A 26,166-nucleotide genomic window follows, 5' to 3' on the forward strand; every position below is an offset into this window, starting at 1 on the left:
AGTTTTGAAAGTCGCGATAGATTTTGTAAATTTTAAAAATCATGAAAGTCTTGGCGAATTTTTAAATCTCCCGAATCGTATCGAAGTTGAGATTCAAACTCTCGCCGCTACTCTTACCGAGATACTCACATTGTACCGTCGAGTGTCTGGTCTAGAAGAAACAAATAGAGTTTAGTTAGCAGCGTAGCGTATTAACAACGGCACGGCCAACCGAGTTTGATAGTATTATTAAATAGATTAATAGAAAGTTATATTTTTCGAATGTATCCTTTTTAGGGGAAAAGATCCATCTATATAGAATATAATCATACCTATTTATATATGCAATGTCGTTTTATGTTTTAATTATCCATGTGATTAATCGAAGTTATTACATTCACGTTCACATTTCGTTTCTTATTAACTTATGCTAATATAATTACATGTGTGCATATTAATTAGAGTTCACAGTCCGTTAGAACGAGTTCGTAAGAATAAGCCAGATCACGTGCCTTTCTGAACTATGTTCCACACAATTAATAAATTAAATAGTCATACCACCTGTAACCAAAATATTACTAAATCTTTCAGAATGTTGGTGAAAATATTATATTTCCGATAAATACATATAAGTAATTCTCAACAGCTTCGGTTACATAATATGCGTCGCTATCTACCAAGTAAGAATTACGTCAATTACAATTTGCAACGGAAGAAAAAAAATTATACCTAATTCAGCTACTTGCTTTGATAATCATTTCTCGAATACGCGTGTCATTTTGCTCACTAAAAGGTATTGCAAGTTTCTTTAGAAAACGGCATACAATATAGTACCATTTGGCAGTTTCTTATCAAGCATTCAAAAATGACACTAGTAGGTACTAATAATAATGTATCGCGTGAGTTTACGTCAAAATCGGATCTGCCAATCGCGTCACTTTTGACGAAGTCTCTTCATAGTAGTTTCCGAGTTCTTCTTACCACTAATTCTACTTCAAGTTACAAAAATTTGTGACACATTAATTTTTATATATCGTTATAACATTCAATCTTGGTGCAAGCATTTATCGCGTTGCGATAAATCATCTATCATATATCGAGATCACATGTTTAAAGTAATTCTATATTGAGACCGTAATCTCCTGTTTAGAGGAATATTACTGAAAGTATATTTGTTTACATTTAGAAATCGTTCTTTCACTCACTGAAAGATAAGCCTGTATTTACGTGTGCCAGGAATATCGTCAGAGTCCGATTGATAACGGATGATGTAGAGACACCGAAAATGTTATCGATAAGTGACCTGCATATATCTGCATATATCTAATACTGTATATATCTAGCAGAAAATTTAAGAAGGTGGGTTACCAGAGTTTTGTTGCGCAACTCAAATATTTACTGATAAACTGATATAGAGCAACGCAATTTCAAAGCTAAAGTTATCATTTAAAGTGCCACTACTTACTGACTGTAAAGAAAGATTGATATATGAAAATATTAACGTTAATATCATCGTTTGGAGAAACGTATTCGTTGTCCTCGTATGGACGCAAAATAATCTTCAAATTTTCGTTTAATTTTTATTACAATATAATTTTAACGATCACTAGTGCTGTTTTATGTAAAAATATATGCGCAATTCAATAAAATATTGATTCTTTATGGGTTATTTATGAGATAAAATCCACATATACTACGTAGTCCGGTTTGGAGATCAGTAGAATAAGGCAGGGATAGTATACCATCAGCCGGTAGGCATCTGCCTGACCTAACGTGTCTATTTCCCCTTAACATATCATACGATGCAACTGTTCAATATTCGATTTCTACGAATGATGTTGCATATCATTATGCATGATCATAAAAAAAAAAAAGAAAAAAAAAACGAAGTAACGTAAGAAATAACGAATTTAAATATTCCTTCAAAATTATTACATTACAAAATTGTAAATTCTTCGTAAAACGAGAAATAAATGATTATTAACGGATAATTTAGGCTAGATAGAAAACTTGAAATATAAAAGATAAGAAACAAAAATAAAAAGTCATATGATATGGAGATATCAAATTGTATAACTGCTTTAAATTCACATCGAGTCGATATCTTTTATTTTGTACATGACGTAAAAAAGAAAATATTTTCGAAAGAACAGAAAAACTGATTATCTCTTGTTTACGAGATTATATTTATACTCTAATAGTACATCCGACATTTTCGTCAGCAACAACTAATTGATTACGAAACTGAAGGAAAGAGATATCGCATGTATCATGCACTTTATGTTTTCTGTATTATTCTTCTTCAATTATGCAGATCATTTGTTGGATTAATTAAGGAAACATTAATCATCTGCACTCGCAAATTCCATAGAGCGAGCTTTGATATTCTTTTATACATTGTTGTGAGTAGACTGGTTTGAAGTCTATAACTTTTTTTATAAAGTGTCAAAGGATTTTCATAATCTTCTACTCTTTTATTTTTTATATAAAATAAGTTGTTGGATATGCGTCATTGGATTAACGGTTAGAGGATCTTATACTTGCATACGTCCGCGTGAACAAGTTTGCTGATTTCTAGGGAACATTGAATAATTTTTAATCTTATTTTTTTACATTTTAGTCTTTAACTGTCATCCGACAATATACATTGAACCTGTGATAATAAATTTTAGTATGTTGAGTCAAACCGTTATCATTCTTTCGCAATATACGTATATCTAACATACTCATCGTGTGAATGACGTGCTGCATCGTTACATAAGCGTATCAATGGGACGGTAATTTTAATTTTATCTGTGTCGAGTCATTGACTTAATCATTGACTAAATACAGAATAGACCTGACACTATACGGGATTTATTATGGAATTTATTTATTCATTTGTATCTCACATTCTGAAATACCGATCACGAGAAAAATCAGTGTGTCTCTTACGTTTTCTAGGATTTGCTACAACAAATATGAAAATTATATTCAATTCAATCGTCACGTCGCAAGCGATAACGAATTTGTCATCTTATGGGATATCGTCACACGTAACACTGTAATAGTACATTGGACGAGGTACAGGATGTATTGTCCTCACGGCAGCAGGAAAGTAAAGGATAACTCAAAACTGATCCGATACTCACGATTCAAAATCCCGCTCAAAATGGCCGTTACCAACGTGTTTTATTTCATATTTATTTACAGTCAGCGACTCTCCTCATTGGATGAATCGTGAATAGAAACCAATATGGCATCAAAGAACCGCGTAAAATACACTAAAATAAACGTTACATGTTAGACAAATCTATGTGTTAATCTATGATTTTACGTATGCATAATTTTTGAAGTGATAAATTCATAACATTCATAGTATCTTGATCTACCGGGGTAGAACCAAAGAAATGGATTTTGGATGTGCACGTTCACTGCAAAGAAACGTCAATTCCTGATTCTTTCATTTAGTATTTGAAAAGTTTGCGCGTTTAAAAGGACACTTTAATCCAATTAACTCCCTAACATTTCACCCTAACGATCGTAGTTTCTCAACGGGTGAAGAAGATGGTTTATGTTCGTATTAATATATTTGATCAATCTTATTTTAAGTACTAATTTTATGAAATAAAGATAAATATAGATGTATCAATTAAATGAATGGCATAAATTATTTTTTCTATTCATTTTCTTGGTATAAACATTAGAGTAGAGACCTGGTACAATATGTCAGAAATAAAAATTTACTATGTTATTTAAATTTATTGTTCATATAGTACATCATTTTTGTAGCAAAAACATGGAATAGTCCTAAATATTTAAGGCACGTAGGTGAATTATATTGAATATAAACTTATTTCTTATTTTAATAATTTAACACTAACACCTTACACTCTCATTTCCTTTCTAATAGAAACTGGTAAAAAATTGTTAGAAATAAACTCTAAATAGTGAAATATTTGCACAGTTGGTAAGAAAAAGTCCGACATTTTGTGTGAATCAATTATCCAGGGTTTCTACTATATATTAAAGTATATATTTATTCCAAACGTAATCTGAAACCAAAAAATTTTCTCTCTGCCAAAAGTTAATTTTTACAAATAAAATTCGATAGTAGAATAAATTAAGAAATATTTCTGTTTATTAAGAAATTAATTTATTTTATGATTGGACATGATCGCTTTGTAGCGCTGTCATTCATATAATTCATCAACATATACAAAGTGAAATATAATGAACCGTCAGTTTTCTACGACGTCATATTTATAAAACAGTGATTCTGGTAAGCCTGGATTTTATCAAAATCTGAAATAAAAAATATTTTATCTTAACTGTCACTTATTCGTCGTTATGGAAAAAATATATCTAAATTCTAATATTAATTATTGCCAATAGATTTTATATTGCTCTAAATAATGAAGTAACTTTGAAAATTATTGTTATTATTATCTTAAATTTAAATTATAGTTTATCGTAATTTAACGAAAATATACATATAAAACTATAGTTACTGGACATTTTGTAATATCAACAAGTACTTAGATTATCAAAGTAAATCATCAAAATATCAAAATATTGCTACAGATGATTTTTTAACCATGGAGCCTAGTGAAGAACAAAAATCTACATCGGAAGAGCAGAACTCAACCAAACTATTGAATATTAATCCAAGACTATATGCCGAGCCAGAAAGCCATTTGCAGAATCTTGGGTTTACTGTAAATAATGGAAAGGCTAGATTCAAATTGGATGAGGATGCACCTTTGTACTGTAAAGCAGCAGTTAAAGATGTTTGTGCTGTTGATGAAGATGACACATCATTATCTTTTGTGGTGCTAGGTAAAGATTCATTGGATACTATCCAACAGTCATCGCTTGCATCTTATGTTGATATTCAACAAAAATGTATGTCTATTGTACGTATCTGTTAATTGACTAAAATTTAATGTTCTAAATTAACTCCAGTAGACTTGTTTAAATTTAATTTTATATGCAGGATTATAATTCTATGATAGCGTCATGGGATTCAGCAGAAGTACATCAAAAGTTAAATGAGGTGTTACAAGAAAACACAAAATTAAAGGAAACATTGAAACAGAATAATATAGCTATGAAACAACAATTTAACACACTAGTGACGTGGCAAGAAGATATTATGAGAATACATCAAAATCATAAGAAAAAATTTGCAGAAACTAGAGAATTAATAAACTACCTTAAAAAAGAAAATACGGACCTAAAAATGAGACTTAGCTCTGAACTAACTAGTCATTCGGAAATGGGATACGAGGTACGTTATATCTTTTTTCCTTATACATTTGTTAATATTGCTATTCTATTGTAGTTTCTTGATGCAAATGATAAACAAGATACAGCAAGAGAGGAAAAAGTGTCTATTCCTGAAAATCAACTTAGTGAACAAGTTTGTTGTGAATTAAACTCGATATTGAATGAAAATACAGACAAAGTAAAAATACTAAAGGAAAGTGGGACTTCAGAATCCATTGAAAAAACTGAATCAGAAGAATCAGAAAAAGAAAACGCTGATAATAAACGATTTTTCGAAGAAGAAAAAATCGCACTTCAGAAAGAGAGAGAAAATCTTGAAGAAGAAAAGAAGATGCTTGACAGTCAAAAAAAGACCTTGGAATTAGAATACAAAAATTTAAACAGTGCTAAAGAACTTCTACAGCAAGAAAAAATCAGTTTACAAGAAGAACAAACATCTTTGGACCAACAAAGTCAATTATATGAAATTTATTATAAAAAGTCTTTAGAATCAGAAAAGGAAAAATTTCAAACAAAATATAACCAGCTAATTGCTGAAATTGGTGTGATGCATGAAAGTGTACAGAAAAAAAAAGCATGTATAAAAGAGCTGCAGAAAGAATTAGCACAATATGTAAGTATGATTTATTCAATAAAAATTAGAATCAAATACCTTTTTCTAGCAATAAATGTAATAATAATCTTTCATTATTAATGTAGGTGGAAGATAACAGTTTGCTGCAAACACAGTTAAGACTTCATGAAGAAGATTTTGGACAGGAGAGAAAACTCAGGGAGATATTATTACAAGAGAAAAATGCACTAAATGCAGATTTACAAAAACAAATAGAATTTAACGAGCGACTACAACAACAAATTAAATCTCTAAGTACGTGTGGAAGACCTGTAAGTTGCCAAATGTTTCTATGCTTTATAGATATATAATTTGACTATTTGTGATATATCAGAAATTATGTTATATCTATTCAATTTCAGACAAACATTATTGAACAATTACAGCCCCCACTGTTATCATTGTCATGTCCAAACTGTAATTGTACATTCCCAAATGTACATTTACTGGAAACTCATGTTAATGATTGTTTAAGTTTAGACTAGTGCAAAATCTTAAAATACATATTTTGTTAAATATGTGTATAATTATAAAAATAGAAATATTGATAGATATAAAAATGTTTCCATTAATGTTATATTAGACAACATACATTTTATTGTAATAGAAGTTGTAAATAAGATGAAATAAAATTATTTAAATTTTAGTATTAAATATAAAGTGCATGATTTATTACCTCCAAATTCTGACACGCTTAAATAAAAGAAAAGGATTTTCCTTATGATTTAATAACAAATTCAAGTATTTAACTATGTTAATATCGAGAATCCGTTAAAATAACATTTAGAAATATGCGTGAAAAGATATATGTACTTATTACAAAATGATACATATAGACTGAAAGCTTTTCTTTAGTGAAAAATAGAAAGTTTTTCATTTTCCTAACTAATTATTGAGATGCATAATTTGAAGAACAAATAAAACTCGCATGTGAGATTGGAATAATAAAGAGAATATATGTTTATGTATGAGTGTAAAGATTCTTGAAAACGAAAGTCACTGTTATATAAAAGTTTAAACTAACATTGGCGCACTGGAAAATTATTTCGAACTTGTATATATCATGTCAGAAAAAAATACAAAAATGATTTCGTCGCTGGTATTATGAACACTGTAAGTAGCTTGTAAGCATTTTTAATAGCTCCAAATTTTAATGCAAATTATTTAAACTACATTGTATGAATATAATGATATTGTTTGGTTTCTATATTGTATCATAATTAATCTCGAATTATCAATGAGTGTATATTATAGAAGATTATATTAGACAATTTTATAGGTTTCGTTCATAAAAAAAATTCTTATGTTGGTATTAAATATTCTTTTAGTCTTCTTTTCTTAGTTTATAATGAGTTATTAACGAAGAAATTTTTACAGTAAAGTTAGAGGAAGAGTCGTAAATGGAATTATACTTTCATTTCGCATAAATTAATATCAGCGAAGATTAAAATTTGAAAGGAATTGGTAAGAACATAGCTTTCATTGCTGTTGGTAGCACTTCTATAGCGTAGTATGTTTAAACTGTTTTCCGTTGAATCACAAACGGTTAAACGAAACGGAACAGAATACGTTTTAATCTCGTCGGCAGCCTAAAATAAGTATAAAATAAAATAGCGATGTTGCAGAGATACAAAGCATGTAATGCTAGAAATACAGAAAAAAATCGTATTATCCGCGCTGCAAGATATAAAGAGTCGCGTAAAAGTTACAGAGCAAAGGCTTTTAATGAAAATCGCAATATATCAAACACTGCGATAAATATTCAAGATGAAAGTTTGTATTAAACTCTATTAAAATTTTATGAATAATTATTAAAAATTGTTACTATTGGTTAATTAAAATTTAATTTCAGAAGCTCAGACTGATCCTGCTGTAGAAGATCGTCTACTTAGACTTGAAAAATGGAAAGCCGAACGTGAAAAACGTAAGAAGGTTGAACAACGTACAAAAAAACGACCGTTTATAGTTGGAGTTGTTCATCATAAAATATATTCGCCAATTACAACAACTACACCAGTTAATACACTTACCACTACTTCTAAGTCTCTTCCTAAACGAGTAACAAGGGCGACAGAGAAGCGATTAATGAATAAAGCAAACGAGAAGAAAAATGCAGAAAATTCAAGTAAGAATTTAAATGTACCAAATAAAAATCAGAGAAATCAGAAAAAGGCAGTGAAATCTTTCGCCCCTGAGGGACATAAATTTAAAGCTCCACCAGGGTTGCCTAAAATGCCATTATTTGGGAAAGTAGTCGTACAAAGTATGTCACCTGCCAGACTAAGTCAACTTTTAAATTCTCCTAAAAAAATGACAAGGGCTAGTATTAAAAACCATAGTACAGAGTTTATTGAAAAAAAGAATCATTTATCAGTAACTGATACAGAAGATAGTTCTGTGGAATCTATATCATTAAAATTATCAGTTAGTGATAAGGAAACACCAAGTGATAATGAAATACATAATAATAACAGCATCGCAGCAGCCTCTTCTTTAGACAATAATATGTCTACATCTATATGGTCAAGTTCTCCATGTGAACCAGCTTTTTTTTCACCTCATATAGTTTCTAGTCGTGGAAAAAGCAATGCCAGAAAAGAACAACAGTTAAGACGAGGTTTTAGTCTTACTCGTTCCTCGGACAACGATATTCCTACAAAAGATACAGTTATGAAAAATTTAAATATTTCGATTGAAGAAGAAGAACGTACTGCACAATATTTTCATTTTCTTTTGAATAAAGAAATAAATAGATTAAATGAATTATGTGAAAAATGGGCAGAAATCAAAACAAAGCCTGACACTACAGATGATGGTCAGTATGAAATAAATCAAGCTATTGGGCAAACAAAATTGTTAATAAGCAAAAAGTTTGAAAGATTTCGAAGATTAGTTAATGATTGTGAAACAGGAAAGGGTGAAATGTTAGTTACATGTAAGGATTTGCAAGGATTTTGGGATATGATGTACATAGAAGTGAGAAACTGTGATGTACGATTTGAAAAATTAGAAAATCTTCGTGCACATGCTTGGAAAGAGGAGGAATTGTTTGCTCAGAGACCAGTTGCTAAAAAAAAAGTTGTCAAAAAGAAAGTTGTATCAACGAAGCCCAGTTCTGTTAGAGCTTTCTTAGCAAAAAAGAAAATGAAGTTAAGAAATAGTGGTGATGCAAAAGAACTTAAATCTAAGTCCATTATTTCCAGCGAAAATGAAATTATATCTGTTAGAGATGATAAAAGATTAAGTTTATTGCAAAAGGTACAATCATCTGAAACACCAAAGATAGCAAAGAGTCCATTAACAATAATAAAGATAAGTCAGATGTGTAAAACTCCAAAGATTCAGTTAGATGATTCAATATCCTACATTAATTCTAATCGAACACCAGGAAAGAGTATATTGAAACAACAAAAAAATTTTAATGAAATAGAATCAACAGTAAAATCTGCAAATAAAATTAATTTTAATGATCATATAATTTTAAACGAAGTATCAATTGACGAAGAAACACAAACAAAGATGGATTTAGCTGCAGTATTATCAAAGATAGATAGCTTTGATAGTACAGAAATGAAAATTAACGCAGAAAAAAAGCTTTATTTTGATGACAGTGATTCTGACGAGGATGATTTTGATAATGAAGACAAAATTAAAAAATCTCTGGGAAGTAGAAATTCGGCGGACAGGAACATTCATAAAATACCGATTATAAGGGTAGAAAAAGCTACACCGTTACAAGAAGTAAATAAACGTTTTAATACACCATTCAGGAAGATCACCAGACAAAATGCAGTGGATGAGGATGAGTCAGTGTTAGATGGAACCTTTACATTAGATAAAACTAACAAAGAAACTTCAGACGATATAGATTCAAGTACATTGAATGACAAATTAAAAAAATACTCTATAAGTAGCAACGAGGAAACAAATGATCAAACTGACAATGTAAGAATATTGAGAAATAGAATTGTTACTTCAACAGGAACACCTATGCCTAGGCGAAGATCTTCCAGAAGAGTATCTGGTAATATACAAGAAACAGAATATAAAGAAAATGAAACTCCTATGGATAGGAGAAGAAGAAAAAGTCGTTTTAAAATAAATGCTAGTAATAATGAAAAGACAAATATAGAGTTGTTGTGTTATAGTTGTAATGACATAAGTCTGGATAAAAGTAGTGACAAGAGAAGATCCACAAGAAGTGTAAAATTTTCTGGCATAGGTAATTTTATACAAAGTACGTAATATTTTGTCTTTAAATGCAATGTTTAAATGAACATGTTTTATTTCAGAAAAAGAGTGCAGTAATAGGACAAATAAACCAATCCAACCTTTGACTCCTCACGTTAAAAAAAGTAAACGTAAAAGTAGAAGTATGTCAATGGAAACCTCTGGTTTGGGAATAGAAGAGAAATGTAATTAAATAATTTTATTTTAGTTTTTGTTAATTTGATATTATGTATATATTTTCTTTTATAGATATATATTTGTATGTAATTATAATTCGATTTTAGCGTCCCAACGTATCAGCAGGAGATCGCAAAACAAGAAATTATAATATTCGGTATTATGAAATTTGTGTAACTGGCTCATAAAGGTACAATAAGTTTTTACGATTTCTAATTGATATTTGATATGGATTATTTTTATTGCAACTATTGCTGTTGTCCAACCTTAATGTTTTATTTTAGATATATAATAGGGGCTAAATGCATTTTAATTGCATAACATATTCTTTACAAAGAATTAAAATAATACTTGCACATGATTTAGATTGGAAATTTATGTGTATTGTATAATTTATGTACGTTAATAAAACGGAATTATCGTTAAGGTGATGTTCATGTGGGTATATGCATATTTACAAAGTTGATGAAATAGATAGGCGCTATAATTGAATATCAGTGAATAATATATATATATCCAATAAATATTTCTAATCACGCGTTTCGTATTTGTTCAAGTTAAATTAGATTCATGTTAATTTAGGTAATTCTGTTTAGAAAATATTCAAAAATATTTTTTATTGACCTTATCGTGATAGATTATGGTTATTTCCTTGCATGACAATATGACTTATTGATTTATCAAAAACCACCGTCAATTTTAATCGGATCGCCAATGAAGTCATCTTGAGAGATTTTCCCTTGACTGACTGTCCATTTAGGAATAAAGATTAGCCAAACGCAGATTAATTGCTTTAAGGTCATATTTTCGCTCCTCTATATCGCGCATCAGCCAGTCAAGTAACTCTTCTCGCTCTGGATTGTTAACATCACGGACGTTTTCAAGCTTTTCGTAATACCCCCAAAGTCCACCTGAATCTTCAGACGGACACATCTTTTTCCTCTTGATGCATATCGGAACATGCGACAATACCTGATCGGATAATGAATCACACGATCCCAATTACTCCCGAGTCAATTACATAATTTACTTTATCCCCTTCCGTACTAAGAAGCATTTTTAAGAAAATCCTCTGTTGATACATCGCCGTATTACAAATTCCCCTTTGCAAAAATGTGCAGATGGTAGTTTTTCCAATCCATAGCCAATTGTATGACTACATACAACTTGTCAAGAGATATTGTCTTCGGAACAATCAGCCACCGTCAAATAGGTGGTTTGCTGCCAACCAATGTGATTTGTTAGCTAAACTCGCCGGTCTTGTTTTCTTAACTTTCTGGTCTTTGTTTAATTCAAAGACGAACTCTTCAGTCTGCCATGTGCCAGAAGTCACCAGGAACCTGAAACTGGAAAGCAATAGAATATACAATTGAATAATTTTCATCTAAAAATTTAACGTTTTATATTTTATAATTTCCATAGTTTCAATACGTTCAACGATATTTATATTTATAACTTTTAAAAGAATTTTTTAAAGTGACAATCTTAACGGAGACGTGGCTTAGATTTCAATCCTCTTGCCTCTAAGATGGCAAACTACCGAGGATAGGTTCTTCGGTCTCTTTATTCATTCATTTAAATCGACTGATTTTAACGATTTAAAAATGACACATTTTACAATTTTTTAATTGCAAAAATAATACGAATTTCTATGCACGAAATTTGTAAATTCATGTGCGCTACACCCCAAAGTAAAGATTTTATCGATTGTCTTCATTAAAATCTTCATTAGGTATGTTACGCTCGGACCTCGTCGAGAGTTATGTGCTTTGAGAACTTTTGAGAGATATTCAATATCTTTTCCCTCATTCAGTAGCTTGAACAGCTATTGATGTACTAGGCTCTGTATCAATTGAATAGCTTGGGAGGTTGTTGGTTGTTGATTTCCTAAAAATCATAAATTTTATGTACAATTAATATTTATCTATTATTACAATAATATTTATTTTATGGAATAAAACGAAGGCGGACTGGAAAATTTTTATCAGCAGATTACCGGCCCTCTATTTTTATTTCATTAATTAAATTATACGTAGAACCTCAAATCTTTACAAGTCCACTGAAACTTTATAATTATATACTTTATAATTTTCTTCTGTAAAGTGTAACGAGCATACTCTCATAGACGACGATATAGCGCCCACTTTTAGAACTTCCACCCATGCACCGAAGCATTCGATGATATCTTCTTGATATAATTTATTTTCCAATTCCTAAGAAAATGACAAAAGCGGACAACGTTATGTTTACACGCACGATTCTAACAAACATAGAGATGTAAGGATAGCGTACGTGAGCAAGCTGAAAAAGCCATATAGCATTAGAAAGAGAATGCCGCACAGAGGCGCCTTGTATCTTCGTCTAATAACGCGTGCATAATCGTACGATAAATATGTTAATGTAACACCGATCAGCGAGTGGCGTCAGTGCGCATTTCCAGTTAAACAAGGACAGAAGTCTTCTATGCAACGTTCTCTTTTTCTATTCTCACGTAATTTCGTTATTTCTTTAATTTTACTATTTCTTTTATATTTATCCGATTCAAAATAATTTCAATTCTCCTGCTAGTTATGCAAGCATAAAACGTTTCAAAATGTCCTGGAATTTTTCGAAAAAATCCATGCACGAAAGCTATCGCTTCATTTACGTAACTAATATACCTACCAAACTAGCGTTATCGTTGCAATTCACATTTTCCTAACGAATACGTCCTAATAAATAAAAAGTTAAACACACGATCATATTTTGGACATTCTCTCGTTCAGCTTGTAAAAAGTATACGAAAAGATCATTACGGAACGTTCTGTCGTATCGTCCTTATCATTATCTCTGTATCGCCTCGTTTCAAAATCTTACTTTTTCTCCATTCGCGATTGTTTCGCGATTCCGATTGATGCGTTCGTCGATAGGCTGGCAAGTTCAATACCGTTTCGATCCGCGAAAACAGCGTCGAGCGATTAGATCCACAGCGGCTAGTAGAAACGCAGAAAAAAGACGGCGGGAACGAGACGAGAGCAGAGAGCAGAGGCCGATTGGGTCGTGGCGAGCTTAGTTGCGGTACGCAAGCACGCCGAAGCGGAGCGCAACTTCGGAACCGCGTACGGTGGGTGGGAGTTGCAGCCCTCGTGAGTCAAGAGAGCGAAGAGTAACCGAAAGAACAGACTTCTACTCAGTCTGTCCGCGGCCGTCCGTCAAGCAGACGTCCCCGACTCTCTTGTGCCCCTACTTCTATCGTTTCCGTCCGTCGTCTCATATCGAGTGTCTGTTTCACAGTGCCTCGAAGACCTCGTGAATGTCACATGTCGTCGATGGTACGACCGTTATCACCACCGACACCCTGATCGACCATCACCGTTGCTCCATCGATCGCGAGGATCGATCTTGATCGTTGTGCACGCGCTTATGACAGTTTATCGAGTCGAAGCTATCCATCGTGCATGAGAACGACTGAACGTGTGGTCAAGTGGCAAAACGTGCAAGCATGTGGTACACGAATTTTATCACGGGTCTAATAGGCCTGATTTTCATCGTCGGCTTGCCACCCTGGTGTTCAGACGCGTTTAACGTGGAGACGAAACATTATGCGGTTTATCGAAACGAGACCAGATCCATGTTTGGATTCGCTGTTTCCGTGTACCGGGATAGATATGGTCGAGGATGGTGAGTCTTTATCTTCCCTTGATTTTTGCTTATTTATGGCTTCTCTTGCATTGCAATGTGTTAAAGTTGTTGTGCAAAAATGTTATCGAGACGAAAGGTTTCTGCGTGTCTATAATTCTTATAATGCAATTTTGTTTGTTTTTTTTTTTTGGTACTTAAAGTTACGATAAAATAAATTCTGATCGTCGTATTAGAAGAATACTTTCTGATGCTGCTGGCTCGAAATTCGTGCAATTCTACAAATAACTTTACTTCGATCGTGCAAGAAGGAACAGCCTACTTTGTTTACGATTGATTTTGAAGGGTATACGAGTCGTTTGCGATTGTTGAAATTTATTGTTTCCTGGATATTTGTCCAAACATAACTTAGTATGTCGAAGAATATCTTTGAAGATATTTTGAAAGTATTACGATTGTTCATTTCGAACTCGTTCAATTCGGCTGTTTCATTACGATAAATGAATAGGTGAAACTAAAATAATTATTTTTTGAATGCTAATTATCTACACTAAATAATGAAATTGCGATATAAACATCGGGATTGGTAAATACCAAATAAGAAAGAACTAAGAAATTAGAAATAAGAACCCAACAATCTGCCTGTAAGAGACTAAAATATAAAACAATATCATTATTATTATTATTATCATCATCATCATCATATAATGAAATTGTGAATTAATCATGGAATTGATCGATCTTGTGTAAAGGTGAAGTAAAATCACGAACGACTCGACACGCTACAAATCACCGACAGGTTGGATCATAGTTTTAAGTGGGCGATGTGTAATTCGATGACACATAATTCTTGGTAAAGATATGATTACACGCCGAATTTTCCTCGCATTTCGATTAAAGTTACGGAAGGTAAATAAAAATATTTATCGTACAACAAGCGTTTCACTTTCGCTATCTTTTATTACTTGCACGTCGAATCAGATTTTAAATATTTCGCTTAAAAACAAAACTCGATTAACATTTTTACCAATTATGGGCCGTTCGTCGTTTAAGACTTCTCGGTATTGTGTCAGAGTCCGAGAATTTTTTCGTCGGTAACCCGTGACCCACATAATTTCAGAAATCCGTGTATCGAACAATTCGTGGCTCTGAATCATGGTTATTAAATGTCTGCTGCATATTTTAGTTCATACGCGTCCTCAGTTTACGAAGAAGCGCAATTCCGCTGACGGAAGGAACATTAACTCGCTACGTAAGTGGTATTAACGCACCTTCTGAGTTACACTTATCGCGTAAACGTATTCGAGAAAAACGAGGCATTAAAATACGAGAAACGAGAAATTACTTTAAGTAGATGAAATATTTTTCTCGTGGTCGAACGATTTTCCGACTAACAACTTTGATAGGTATACGGGAAGATGATGGAGGATAATTTATTGGATGTATTGGCGATATTTATCGTCGCGTAAATGGAAGACACTCCCACGAATTTAGGATGATCACGCTATCCTTTTAAATCCTCGTGCCAGAATCTAAATAGCAAAGCGACTTCTGCTGTTTCACCGCGTTCGTCGGATAATGAACCCCGCTAATGAAATATCGACTCTCGTTTGCCTACGACGTCTCTGAAAGCGTGTAATTTCTTCTGTTGCAAACACGCGACAACCATTCAGACCGTAGGATCGATCTCTTTAATCATAGGCGAATTCAGCGTATCGAACGCGGTCGTGTTTCTCCAAACGATGCGAAATAATAGCGTTGTCGTGGTTAATTTTGTATCGCAGTGTTGAATTTAAAAGCGCCATGGAATTAATTACGAAGCTTGTGTAATGCGATAGCTAGTAGAGTTGCAAAGATAGCAGTGATATTTGAGTCTTTTTAAGAAGGCAGACTTTACATTAAAGAATGTAGAATCGTTAATATATTAGTAACACAATTTCGATTCTATACTTGAAACTTAATCTTATCTCGAGACAATAATCGCCTCTAAACGATCTGAATCTTAATATCATTAGTAATAGTACACCAAGGTATTACTCGCAACAACTGCTAATTGCTATCATTCACAGTCGATGACTCGTTGGCAAACAGATCTGCTTCGTCGATTATCCCCGTGACACGACGTTCGAGGGCAGACCCTTGGATAACAGGTGCTTGGATCTCGGTGAGCTTAGAATCGTTTCTCCTTTTATGTCCCCTTTCGAGAACAAGGCGAGTCAGTTCTCCCGTTTCATCCGGACGCTCGTAACTGTTCTCCATCTTTCGATGACGATAAACACCCATCGGTGATAAGCGTTAGGTCGTAACGTATAAAACGTTCGTTTTCTTCGATCAAAATAAATATTCATTTTCGCTTCTCATCTGTTGCCGAAATCCATACGAAAAATATCGTTCTCCTGCATTTTATAAGAACGCCAACTCGAAGAAAGTTACTATTACGATTTATAACGAAATTAGCAGGCAATTCGGTATAGGTACAATTATGAAAATAATTTCAAATTTTATTTTGAAGGATTTTAGTAGGATAGTAGTAGGATTTAGTACCAGAGGTACACCTGTTTCGGTAAGTAGGCAGATGAAATCGACCCATGACTACTTAACGAAGTATGCGCTTATCGCTATACGTTGTAACGTAACGTTTCATCGAAGAAGATCACGGTTTACGCTATCGTCTACACTAATATCGTATACATATTCGTTGTCGTTTCGAGTACGAGCAGTGTCTCTCGTGAGTCACGCGGCCCACGAATAAACGTTTCTGCTCCAGCTCCTCCGGCGACGATGGATATAAATAATGCCGACAGAACGAGGAAACGCGAGTAATAGCATAGGTTACGTCGGCTCTGTGCGGAAAAATGCGCGCGAAAGGTCGGCTAAGGTCCAGGCCACGTAATGTATTCGAATTCTAAAGGATGTCGAAGCTACCACGCTATCGAAGTCGATAGAGACGCCATCGACTGACTACCGGCTCGAATCTTTGCTGCGCATGCAAATCCAATCCTCCAGCTTTCGTAAACGTGCCCATCTTCTTCGCGATCGTGTTTTCAACCTGGGTGAGTTTTAAGAATGGTACCGCACGACCGTTCATTCCGATAATTGGATTGGACCGCATAATTTGACAGGTTCGAGGGATTTGCGAAAGCGAGCTGGCTTTTTCGTTCGTTGGTGTCGATCGTCGGGACAGTTTATCCGACAGACAGGTAGAATCGATGGGATCAGGGTCATCATGAGAGTCATAAATAAATTTTATTCGACGACACGATTTTGTTTTTTTATTTGTAGAAACGCAGATGTTTTTCTACCGTAGTTGTGCTTTTCCGATAGTTTACTCGATCTAACGTTATATGTAATGGATCTATCGACACGACAGCTACGGTATATTGGCGTTACAGATAGTTCTCTCAATCCGTCCTGTTTTCTCTCGTCAGCTACTTACACGGTTTCCCGTACATTGTTGTCTCGGAAGACAATAGACGTCGTAATATCAGAGAGGAAATAAAAGGACGGACCTGTGGACTGGCGTTCAGGATATCCAAAGCCACAGGAAGCCCGGATTACATCGTTCGTTACGAGAAACTTCGTAGGCGCTTATATTTAGGCCAGCTCGTGGAAACTTTACGAGCGTTCATCCTCGTTAATCCGGCGCGAGGCGGACGTACCAGGTTGCTACCGTACTGTCGTCGATCTGCCCTCGCGTTAATTCCCGAAATAGGATCTATATCGGAAAGCCGGCGATTTAGCCGTAATAGAGGAACGCACTCCTTCCTACATAAGCATTGCCATACTCGAGGAAAAACAAGTTGAATCATTTGCAACTTTACAATTAGTGCAGAATCTTCTGAAATTCTAGATATACGTGCGTTTGTACGCTGTTAGGTGTAGTGGTGAGGAGTAGCCGACACAGGATTACATCATCATTGACATGATTCATAAAAAGAAACGCGTATTTACTAATTTGCATGAGCGCCACAACCATTTAGGAGACGAGGCGTTAAAAATTGAATTAAAAAATCGTACAGGATAGAATAGTGTAGAATAAACTGTACGAACTTGTTGGGATGCAAGTAATTACGCGTCAATCGTCATCTTCCTTTGTACAAAATATTTTACAGTTCGGTTCTAGAACTTCTACCTATCGAACGCGACGAAAAATCATCACGACACCATCGAAGTAAAGCTACCGACCCGATTCTCGATTATCAGCGCTTTCGTTCGAAGATTCGCCTTCGAAAAAGAAAAACAGAATTCCTGTAGCAGAGATTCGAATGGCGTAGAAGATGATCGTCGCTTTCGCTCTCGATCGTTTCTCGATAGGCGAAACAGGTCTGTCACTAAACGCGGTAGCGAGCAACACGTTCGTCGGATTCAGAGCACGAGGTTGGCTGTGATACAGGATGTTAGGTCATCCGTTACGTGGGCGGCTGGTAGCTCTCGCTTTGCTCTGATTAATACAGCGTTAATCTGCTCGTTCGATCTACCGTTTCACCCAAGCCTCGCCGTTTTCTCAATGAACCTGCCATCCTCCCGTCCTCCGTCAATTGGACGGCCCTTCGTGGAATTTGGAACTTTGTTTGCCGCCCTCCCGTCGCGTTTTCATGCACGCGAGCGCGCGCTTCAAGAAGGTGCCAGCTAATCTGCGGTCGTATCGGTCCTCACGAACGGTCTACGATGTCGATCTCTAGCGTAATCTTCGTTTCATCTGTACCGAACCGAAGTATCCTTGCGGCTCTTCGAGTCGTTTCTTCGCGTACGCGTAATAGGATTATCGTAGAAGCTCAACGAAGCCATTGAATATGAAATTGTACTATACGGCTTGTTCTATATTTGGTACAGACAATCGAGAAGTTTGTTCACAATTTGTATGGAGGAATCTTATAAAACTTTTTACTTTTAGTTGCGATCCAGACTAGACGAACGTACTAAAAGACAGTACAGACAGTATAGAGATGTCTCGTGGATCTCTTAAGGATATCTTTTGGATGTTTTGTAGTACGTGTAGCGATCTAATTCAAGAGTAGTCTCGAAGTAAGCAAAAAATGGACGATTTCGCAACTCGTTGCGAAAGTACTATCGTACGCGATTATGCTTTCAGCTGTTTTATTTTGTGATCGAGTTTTTGTAATTATTTTGTAATCGTATGGAAACTGAAATATTTATCAATACCGTATGAGAAATATTTAGGTTGTACGCGACGAAGGAAAGGAAGAAAAAGCGCGGTGTACGTTGAACCATTTGGAAAGCCAGGAGTACGCGTTTCCCAATCTCGAGATGGTATTCGAAAACAACCTACAACCACGCGAATCGTTGTCACTCGAGACTGTTACAGCAACGGCCTAGAGGCAAACATAATGGTAATTTTAAACGTGACGAACAGGTTGTAGGTTCAGACGTAGCTCATGTATATTTTTCAACACGATGATCCTACGAAATGCTTCCTCCGAACCAAATTATGAGTCAGCCTATCGTTGTCCGCGACTCGGTCTTGACTCACGATCTCCTTATTTACTAAAAAAAGAAGAAGGTAAGGGAGAATAAGGAAAGAAAGGGGCCAAGGCAAAAGAAAAAGGAAGAAGAAAAGTAGGAAGATAAAAGGGAGATAGAAATAAAAGATTTAAGGGAAAGGAAAACAAGAGAACGAGGAAAAAGAGGAAGACAATGAGAAAGGATTAAGGAAGAGAAAAAAATGGAGGAAGATAGAAAAAAAGGAAAGGAAAAGTTTCGTCGTAGCTTCGCGATTTTTCTCCTTTTTCACCCAGATTCGATTACTCGTATCGAAACCGGCGGTTCGAGCCGTGCGCTAAATATAAAAATTACATATTTCACGAACGGAGGCACGCTTCGTATTCGAACAGATGATAAAAGTTTCTGCCACAGCGTCGAGACGAGAGACCGATAAGGCTCCGCTCTCCCTCCTTTTTCTTCGTCTTCGCTGATCGAATTAATTATCCAACTCGCGGAGATACGTTATACCGACGGATGATTTCTTCGAAGCGAAACTAGTTTCCCCCTTTGTTGAATTTCTATTATACGCCGGTCAGATTTTTCGCCGAGAATTCCGGGAAGCATGTGCTCCTTATCACAGCCCGCCTCCACGTGATAAGACCTTGCCACGATTTGCAACGTGCCGGTCGTTCGAGATTCTGCCAGCGTAGAAAATTTCGTGGTATCTACGTATTTTCTCTTCCTGTTTATTTCGCTGTCGATTCTTAATATGCTCCTAATGGCTGACGTTTCCACAACGACGTTGGTAACGCGCCGTCTATAGAAATATTCTTTGACAATGAGCTGTTTGTTAACCCATTATAAAGCAAGCGGTGAAATAACTTGCAAAACAAGATTACATAATGCGTAGGATGAAATAAGCAGAAGGAAGATTACAGAAAATCTGTTGCGCTTATTTTTCATCGACTTTGACCATTCTCTTGTGACGTTGCTCCGATACATTGTACGCGATCGTTTTACACGTTTTCCACGGTTAAGCTCTTCGTGAAATCTTTCGTCCCGCTAACGTCCGCTGTATCTCAGTCACGTTCGCTCGAATTTGGTGCTTACGAAGCGTGTCGATGGTAGAGGAAACGAGGATTCAATTTTCCTGTTTCCGGTCGGCCAAACGAAACAAAACGAATCTTTCTTTTTTCCTTCCTCCCTTGCCTTCGTCTTTCTTCTCGTGGTCTTTTTAAACTGCCATTTTAACGCCAAAACAAAGAGTTTTTCTAATACAAAAGTACAGGGGGACTGTGGACTTTGGTCTGAATTTTTCGACGCATCCGGCGCGAAACGCGCGCTCGTGCCTCGTAGCGCAATAAAAGGATGATGTACGATGATGGTGTGCGGATGAACGATCCCCGGAGTGCAATGTAAACGAAGATTTAAACGGTAGCCGCGAACGATCGTGAGCACCGTGATCTTTCAGTCGAGTTAAGTACAAGGATCCACCTAAGACAGCGCGTTATTCGTCGCTTTTTATTCTCCCATCGGTCTTCAGACTTCGTGCTGACCGCCCACCTCTGCATACCTGGCACACCTTCCAATCGATTATCGATTCGCGTCGAGCTGGCGTTGATATTGATGGATCTTGACGATCCCGACTTTTCTTTCTCTTCCTCCTTCCCTTCTCCGCTTCCATTTCTCTATTTGCTTTCTGCTTCGTGGATTTTATGGTCGTATCTCGTTGGCGTTCGAGCTTTTATTACGTCGAAAAGAAAGATTGTACGCTGTTTTTGCGTCGATGATATCGCGAAATCGACAAGGTACGATTGGTGCGAACGATCGATCGGATTACGAGACTGTTCTGCGCTGTGTAAACGAGTAGAACAGATTCTCGTAAATCGAACGCTGCAGGTACAAGTCGCGAGTAATTGGTAGATCGCGAGCCATCGTTTCACGAATTACAGGATTGTAAAAAAGTGTGAAAGCACTGTAAAAGAGAACGATACTCGATAGCGCTTAATTTCTTGAAGAGTACTTCGCCAAAAGATCCACAGAGTGAACGTTTTAATTACTCTTAAACACACATATTCATCGCTGTAATTAATCACGAGGTGCCAACTGCGCGTGCCAACGATGCAACAATCGTTTGCAACCAACGAACGACTCGATATCGTCGAACAGCCGTAACCGATGCGGTGAATCGACAAAATACAGAGAAAGGAAGGTGTACAAACTTCCCCGAGGAAAGGGAAGAAAAAGAGCAAAGAGCGAGAAAGAGGGGAAGAAGAGGGGAATGGAGATAATGAGGATCGCGTGAGGCACGTGCCCGAAGCTCTTGCCGTGTCATTATCCAGAAGAGAACCGACAGCCGCGGGCCTATTACCTTTACCTGGACGCATGCAAACACGTGTGCAAATGCTCTTACACACGTGAGCGACACGTTTGCACGCGGCTGCAGGGCCAGGTGGAGAAGCTGCTAGGAATAAAGGAAAAAAGAAACCTTCTTCAAATGAGTTACTGCTTTGCCTCTGGTTTCTTCTCGTCGTGCGCCATGTGCAGTCTTCAGAGCGCAACATGGAATACGAAATTTTTAACGATACCACGTATTTTCGTTATTCGTTCGTTCCGATTGCTAGCTTTTAACGTCTCGTTTAATACGAATGCGTTCGGACGAGCAATTTGTTTTATTTCACATTCTGTGGCTATATCGGCGATGTTCGTGCGAACATTTAAAAATACAGAGATTGCGTATCATCTGCAGAAATATATAAAACGTACGAAATAAAGTACTCGCAAGTGTAAATCGACGTGTTCGAACGACGATACGGCAAGTAATTCCGGTCACGTAAATTTGTATTTTCTTCTTTTTATTTTTGAGTTTTGAATTTTTGATAATGATTGGCGTGTGGAAGAAAAGTTTGGTGAAAGTTTGGTGGCTTTTTGTACGTAGGGCGGTACCCCGAATCATTGTTCAAGGATTGTAATAAATCTTATATCACGGAGATGGCCTTAATCTTTTTTAACGAACATCTATAATTCTTTTTTGCCGCGTATGAAAGTGCGCAAGATGAGGTTGACAATTAGAAAACACTGCTTCGCTCGCTGATTATTTCCTTCGTATTTTCGCTTCGTATAATTTTACAACAGTAAAATTTCTACGGCAAGGTAAAAAATAAAACTTAAATTAAGACTCGTTGTAGGCAAAACTTTGATACACCTGAAATTAATTACTCCTTCGCAAGTGTTTTTTCCATTACACGAATTAATCCACGAAGAAGCTACACTCGGTTTCCGTAATTAATCGTTGCCAGCTGATGTTCCGTAATTATTCTCGAAGCTACTCTGCTAAACGTGACTTAACAGATGACCGCCAGTGTGTGTTTACGCGATTTTTACGTCACGTGCGTAGCGCAGCTCGTTTCCTAGTGACGTGAGTGACGTAATGACTCGTACGTGAAAGTCATTAAGCATCGGCAACGTGAGAGTGCAATTGAAACGGCTCGTTAAGTGATTTAGAAGCGCATTTCCGACCACCTAAGAGTCGAATGGCTGTTATTAAGTCCCTCCGTTATTTATTATTGCCTTTTTTCATAGTTCCTTATAACGAATGAATCGATCAGACCTAATCGATTAGCCAACGTGTAATTGGTAGCGTGTAAAAGTAAACACGGTTCGATTAATTTTCTGAGGTGCAATTTTTATTCGAAACAAGTTTTAACGTGGTAACGATGAAATCTGCATATACAGGCTGTTGTAAAAAAAGCGAGTCTGAGACTTTGTGGTAATAATTAAAACTCGTGTTTATCACGCGACCATCGCGATCCGATCGTCGAAGGTAAATCACCAAAAGACAGGCGAACGTTGTAATTACAGCGTGGCGATTCGTCTCGAAGCACCCACGTGGATCGATGCCGCACGTGCAGACGTACGTCGCACACAGGATGCTTCGTCGCGGTTTTTATAGCAATTCGTGGATCACCGACACACAGGGTCGTCGACGTAACACGAATTGACAGCGAGTATCGCGTGTCGGTATCACGTACGCTGCTACCGAGTGATTCACGATACGGTTGAAATCACCATTGCGGCCTGTGACTGTCGACACGGGAATATCCAAGCCGTACGTGTTATGTGCTGTAAACACAGCGAATAGAATCACCGCGTAGGTGTGTCCAGAACTATTTCTATCGTCCTGCATGCCATACCGCCGTTCGAAACCTAAAACAACGAGATTATCGTCTGAATAGCTGTAATGATATATCGTTTAGCTGCATGCCGTGGGATCGATACTGTTTCTACGAACAATAAGGAATTTTCAAACTTTCAGCAGATTAGAAGGAACGTTAGACAGCTAAATAATCTCACGCGTTAAATACGATGGATTTTGAAATGGTAGACAGGCTCTGAATGTTAGGTCCTTGGCGATTAGTTTTGCACTCGAAAGGTTCGATCATATGTTTCAAAAATTTGTACGGTATATCCGATGTTCGTGGAAATTCTGGTTTTCCCGGACTTCCGTCAGTCTGTTCTAGGCCACAGCTTGTCATTGGAAATCTGCAGCATGTCGTTTCGGTTTCGTGTCTTCCGACCGTTCCGCGTCTATTCCACGAACACTACCAGTTGTTCTGTCCACCATATGGCAACGAAATGCTCGCACCTATGCGCCTTCCCGTCCAAATTGCATTGTTATTCGGCAGACTTGGCGCAACACATGTTTCCTCAGAGTGCTGCCGAGTTCCATCAATAAGAAGAACGTGGCTCGAAGACCGGGAAAACCATTTTATGGGCGTCCGTACGATGATTTACAGTTCCTCTCTCCAACTATCCTTGTTATAATCGATTGAACGCTGCTGGATCGAGTAACTCGTTTCTGTGTTTACGCAGCTGAATTCAAAAATTTGTGTAGTCTTCCGAAACAACGTGTACGATTGCGAGGCAGACACTGGAAAGCAGGGAAATTCGAAAATTAAAAAAAATAGAAATACGAGGGAAGAGAAGTAATGAAAAGGGAGAAATGGAATTTATGAACAGTAAGGAGTAATTGGGGTGAGAAATAAATTTGAAGAACGAAATGGAAAGAGACAAAGATCAAACAAGTAAAATAAGACCATTCGTATAACTATGATAGAATATTTGAAGAGTAGGTGTTTGGATAACAAAGACCACACTGTACTGTGTAAGTCTACTAGGATTTCGTTTCCAGTTATTTTTAGACGCTCGTCCAATTTCCCGATTAACAATACGGAAGGAACGAACGAACGCTTTCTCGAGACAGACGAAGAAGCTTCTTCGAAATCAGCGATAAAATTCCATAGCAGGATTCGTTCGAATCTGATAAGCCAGATAGATAATACCATAAGAGATGTCACGTACGTACGCAATTGCTGTTGCATTGTTCATATACCGCGTATGGAAGTGGGTCGTTGCATCGTAACTGCAGATGAGACGATTCTGATTAATTCGTTCTTTTATTAATGCGATTAAGATCGACCAATTAATCTGCTCGTGCAGACCCAGTTCCCTTCGTGATTGATCTCGTTGCGTACGAGCTGCGTATGCGACTCTCTGTTCTCGATCATGTGCATTGCAGCTACTTATTTATTGCGCGACAATGCAACGCTACAATTGTACAATTTATCGCATTCCTTCCGTCTCGCCGTCATTCCGTTCTCTTCTATTTTCGCTCTCTTTTATTTTAGCGAATTATCGTGACGATAAAATGAAAATATTCGAATAACAAATAAAATAAAATACAATTAAAATAACATATTTTCGTTCTACCAGAATTAGAAAAGACTGCAGTACTAAAGGTACTAAAAAAACAAAAGAGGAAAATATTGTTTAGAGAATGGCACAGATCAGGCAGATTTTCCACGAAACGATAAACAATTTTTAAAGCTCGAGTAACAAAAATCTTTTCTGTTCCCAGACGAAGTGGCTTGTTTAAAGTCTGGTTCGGAGGAACTGCGAGCGTTTACCATGCAGATATCTTTTATTAGCAACGAGGCTGATGTAATCGAGTAAACAGTTGTCTGATAAGAACAATAACAGAGGAACGTACGAATTCGCAAGGTCTCGAACGTGACCAATGCGAACGTCGAGATTTCACGAGTTTTGCCAAGTCTGGTGTCCACGTGCACGTCTTTTGACCAGTCTTGGTCATTCGTGTCGGCTTATCTGGAAGAGTCGCTTGAACACGTACAGATTGATGGAAACGAAAGTCGCTAAATTCCTGTTCGCTTCTCTTGGATTTTTTCAACGCTCGTTATGAAACTTTTGATCGTAAATTCATCAATATCGTACGACGTGCACTTACAGTAAAAAACGCGATCGAAGGTCGTGAAATTCAAAGATTTCCAAGACGAAACAAATTATTTCATCCGGCTCTTTTATGTAACTTTCTCGGAATTAAATACTCACTTAATTCGCCATTGAAGGATGTTAACGTTCAACGACGTTGAAGGCTTAATTTTTGCTCGCGATAAATCTTAAGCTGTACTCGAAACTACCCGACTGAAGGGAATTTTACAAGACGAGTGCGAGTGATTGCGTTTTTATTTGTACGGATGATACGAGTGAATTGTAAATTCACGCAAGAACGACACACGGTTAATCTCGATCGCGAATCGAAGCCGCTGAATGGCCTTGAATTCATTCAAAGACAGTCATACGTTCCGCCTCGCATGCTTATACTACCGCCAGATGTAAATTACGCTCGAGGAATGTTCAATTGGATCTATAATTGCTCGTGACCGAGATAGAGTCGAAGACTTTGCTATCCTAGAAAGGAAAGCCATATTTTTTTCCTTCGTGAAATTCGATACGCGGCTAATTTCGTAAGAATTCATGAT

The 26,166-nt window shown here is 36.4% G+C and overlaps 3 protein-coding genes and 2 long non-coding RNA genes across 8 annotated transcripts in view; 3 read left to right on the forward strand and 2 right to left on the reverse strand.

The window, feature by feature from the left end:
* The first annotated feature begins 792 nt into the window (after positions 1 to 792).
* On the forward strand, positions 793 to 6,372 carry LOC100750175 (optineurin). 3 transcript variants are annotated; one of them, XM_012393140.3, is made up of 6 exons: positions 793 to 1,338; positions 4,543 to 4,874; positions 4,955 to 5,248; positions 5,303 to 5,860; positions 5,947 to 6,128; positions 6,219 to 6,372. In XM_012393140.3, exons 2-6 carry the CDS (start codon positions 4,557 to 4,559, stop codon positions 6,343 to 6,345), a joined length of 1,479 nt encoding a protein of 492 aa, XP_012248563.1. In that variant the 5' UTR covers positions 793 to 1,338; positions 4,543 to 4,556; the 3' UTR covers positions 6,346 to 6,372. The 3 variants fall into 3 exon arrangements, with proteins under 3 accessions (XP_012248563.1, XP_033180217.1, XP_012248562.1); XM_033324326.1 differs by lacking the exon at positions 793 to 1,338 and adding an exon at positions 3,953 to 4,240 and having other exon boundaries at positions 5,947 to 6,132; positions 6,223 to 6,372; XM_012393139.2 differs by lacking the exon at positions 793 to 1,338 and adding an exon at positions 3,954 to 4,240.
* LOC117152456 lies at positions 2,147 to 3,551 on the reverse strand. Its single transcript, XR_004462837.1, has 2 exons — positions 3,351 to 3,551; positions 2,147 to 3,242 (listed from the first exon to the last, which is right to left on the reverse strand). It is a non-coding gene; the product is annotated as an uncharacterized LOC117152456 (long non-coding RNA).
* Positions 6,373 to 7,283: 911 nt separating the features above from the next.
* On the forward strand, positions 7,284 to 10,483 carry LOC100744350 (disks large-associated protein 5). Its single transcript, XM_012393091.3, has 4 exons — positions 7,284 to 7,633; positions 7,713 to 10,082; positions 10,153 to 10,275; positions 10,375 to 10,483. Exons 1-4 carry the CDS (start codon positions 7,477 to 7,479, stop codon positions 10,416 to 10,418), a joined length of 2,694 nt encoding a protein of 897 aa, XP_012248514.1. The 5' UTR covers positions 7,284 to 7,476; the 3' UTR covers positions 10,419 to 10,483.
* Positions 10,484 to 11,401: 918 nt separating this feature from the next.
* LOC112213922 lies at positions 11,402 to 13,328 on the reverse strand. The gene is made up of 2 exons (XR_002947837.1): positions 13,124 to 13,328; positions 11,402 to 11,613 (listed from the first exon to the last, which is right to left on the reverse strand). It is a non-coding gene; the product is annotated as an uncharacterized LOC112213922 (long non-coding RNA).
* A 93-nt stretch (positions 13,329 to 13,421) lies between these two features.
* Positions 13,422 to 26,166, forward strand: part of LOC100742360 (integrin alpha-PS2) — a 76,155-nt gene continuing 63,410 nt past the window's right edge. Inside the window, exon 1 of one of the 2 annotated variants that reach the window (XM_003494408.4) lies at positions 13,422 to 13,927. In XM_003494408.4, coding sequence (XP_003494456.1) covers positions 13,749 to 13,927 — 179 coding nt within the window. In that variant the 5' untranslated portion in view covers positions 13,422 to 13,748. The remainder of the gene's footprint in view (positions 13,928 to 26,166) is intronic. The other variant, XM_012393090.3, reaches the window with a different exon arrangement.

Source organism: Bombus impatiens, unplaced genomic scaffold, assembly GCF_000188095.3.
Source record: "Bombus impatiens unplaced genomic scaffold, BIMP_2.2 scf_2222, whole genome shotgun sequence".
Taxonomy (NCBI): Eukaryota; Metazoa; Arthropoda; class Insecta; order Hymenoptera; family Apidae; genus Bombus; species Bombus impatiens.

Bases quoted from the DNA above. Each gene is read 5' to 3' on its own strand.
- LOC100750175 (XM_012393140.3), top strand. From the start codon at position 4,557: ATGGAGCCTAGTGAAGAACAAAAATCTACATCGGAAGAGCAGAACTCA. The intron at 5,249-5,302 runs GTACGTTATATC...ATTCTATTGTAG, and splicing joins ATTCGGAAATGGGATACGAG to TTTCTTGATGCAAATGATAA. The intron at 6,129-6,218 runs ACCTGTAAGTTG...ATCTATTCAATT, and splicing joins TCTCTAAGTACGTGTGGAAG to TCAGACAAACATTATTGAAC.
- LOC100744350 (XM_012393091.3), top strand. From the start codon at position 7,477: ATGTTGCAGAGATACAAAGCATGTAATGCTAGAAATACAGAAAAAAAT. The intron at 7,634-7,712 runs GTTTGTATTAAA...ATTTAATTTCAG, and splicing joins GATAAATATTCAAGATGAAA to AAGCTCAGACTGATCCTGCT. The intron at 10,083-10,152 runs GTAATTTTATAC...GTTTTATTTCAG, and splicing joins TGTAAAATTTTCTGGCATAG to AAAAAGAGTGCAGTAATAGG.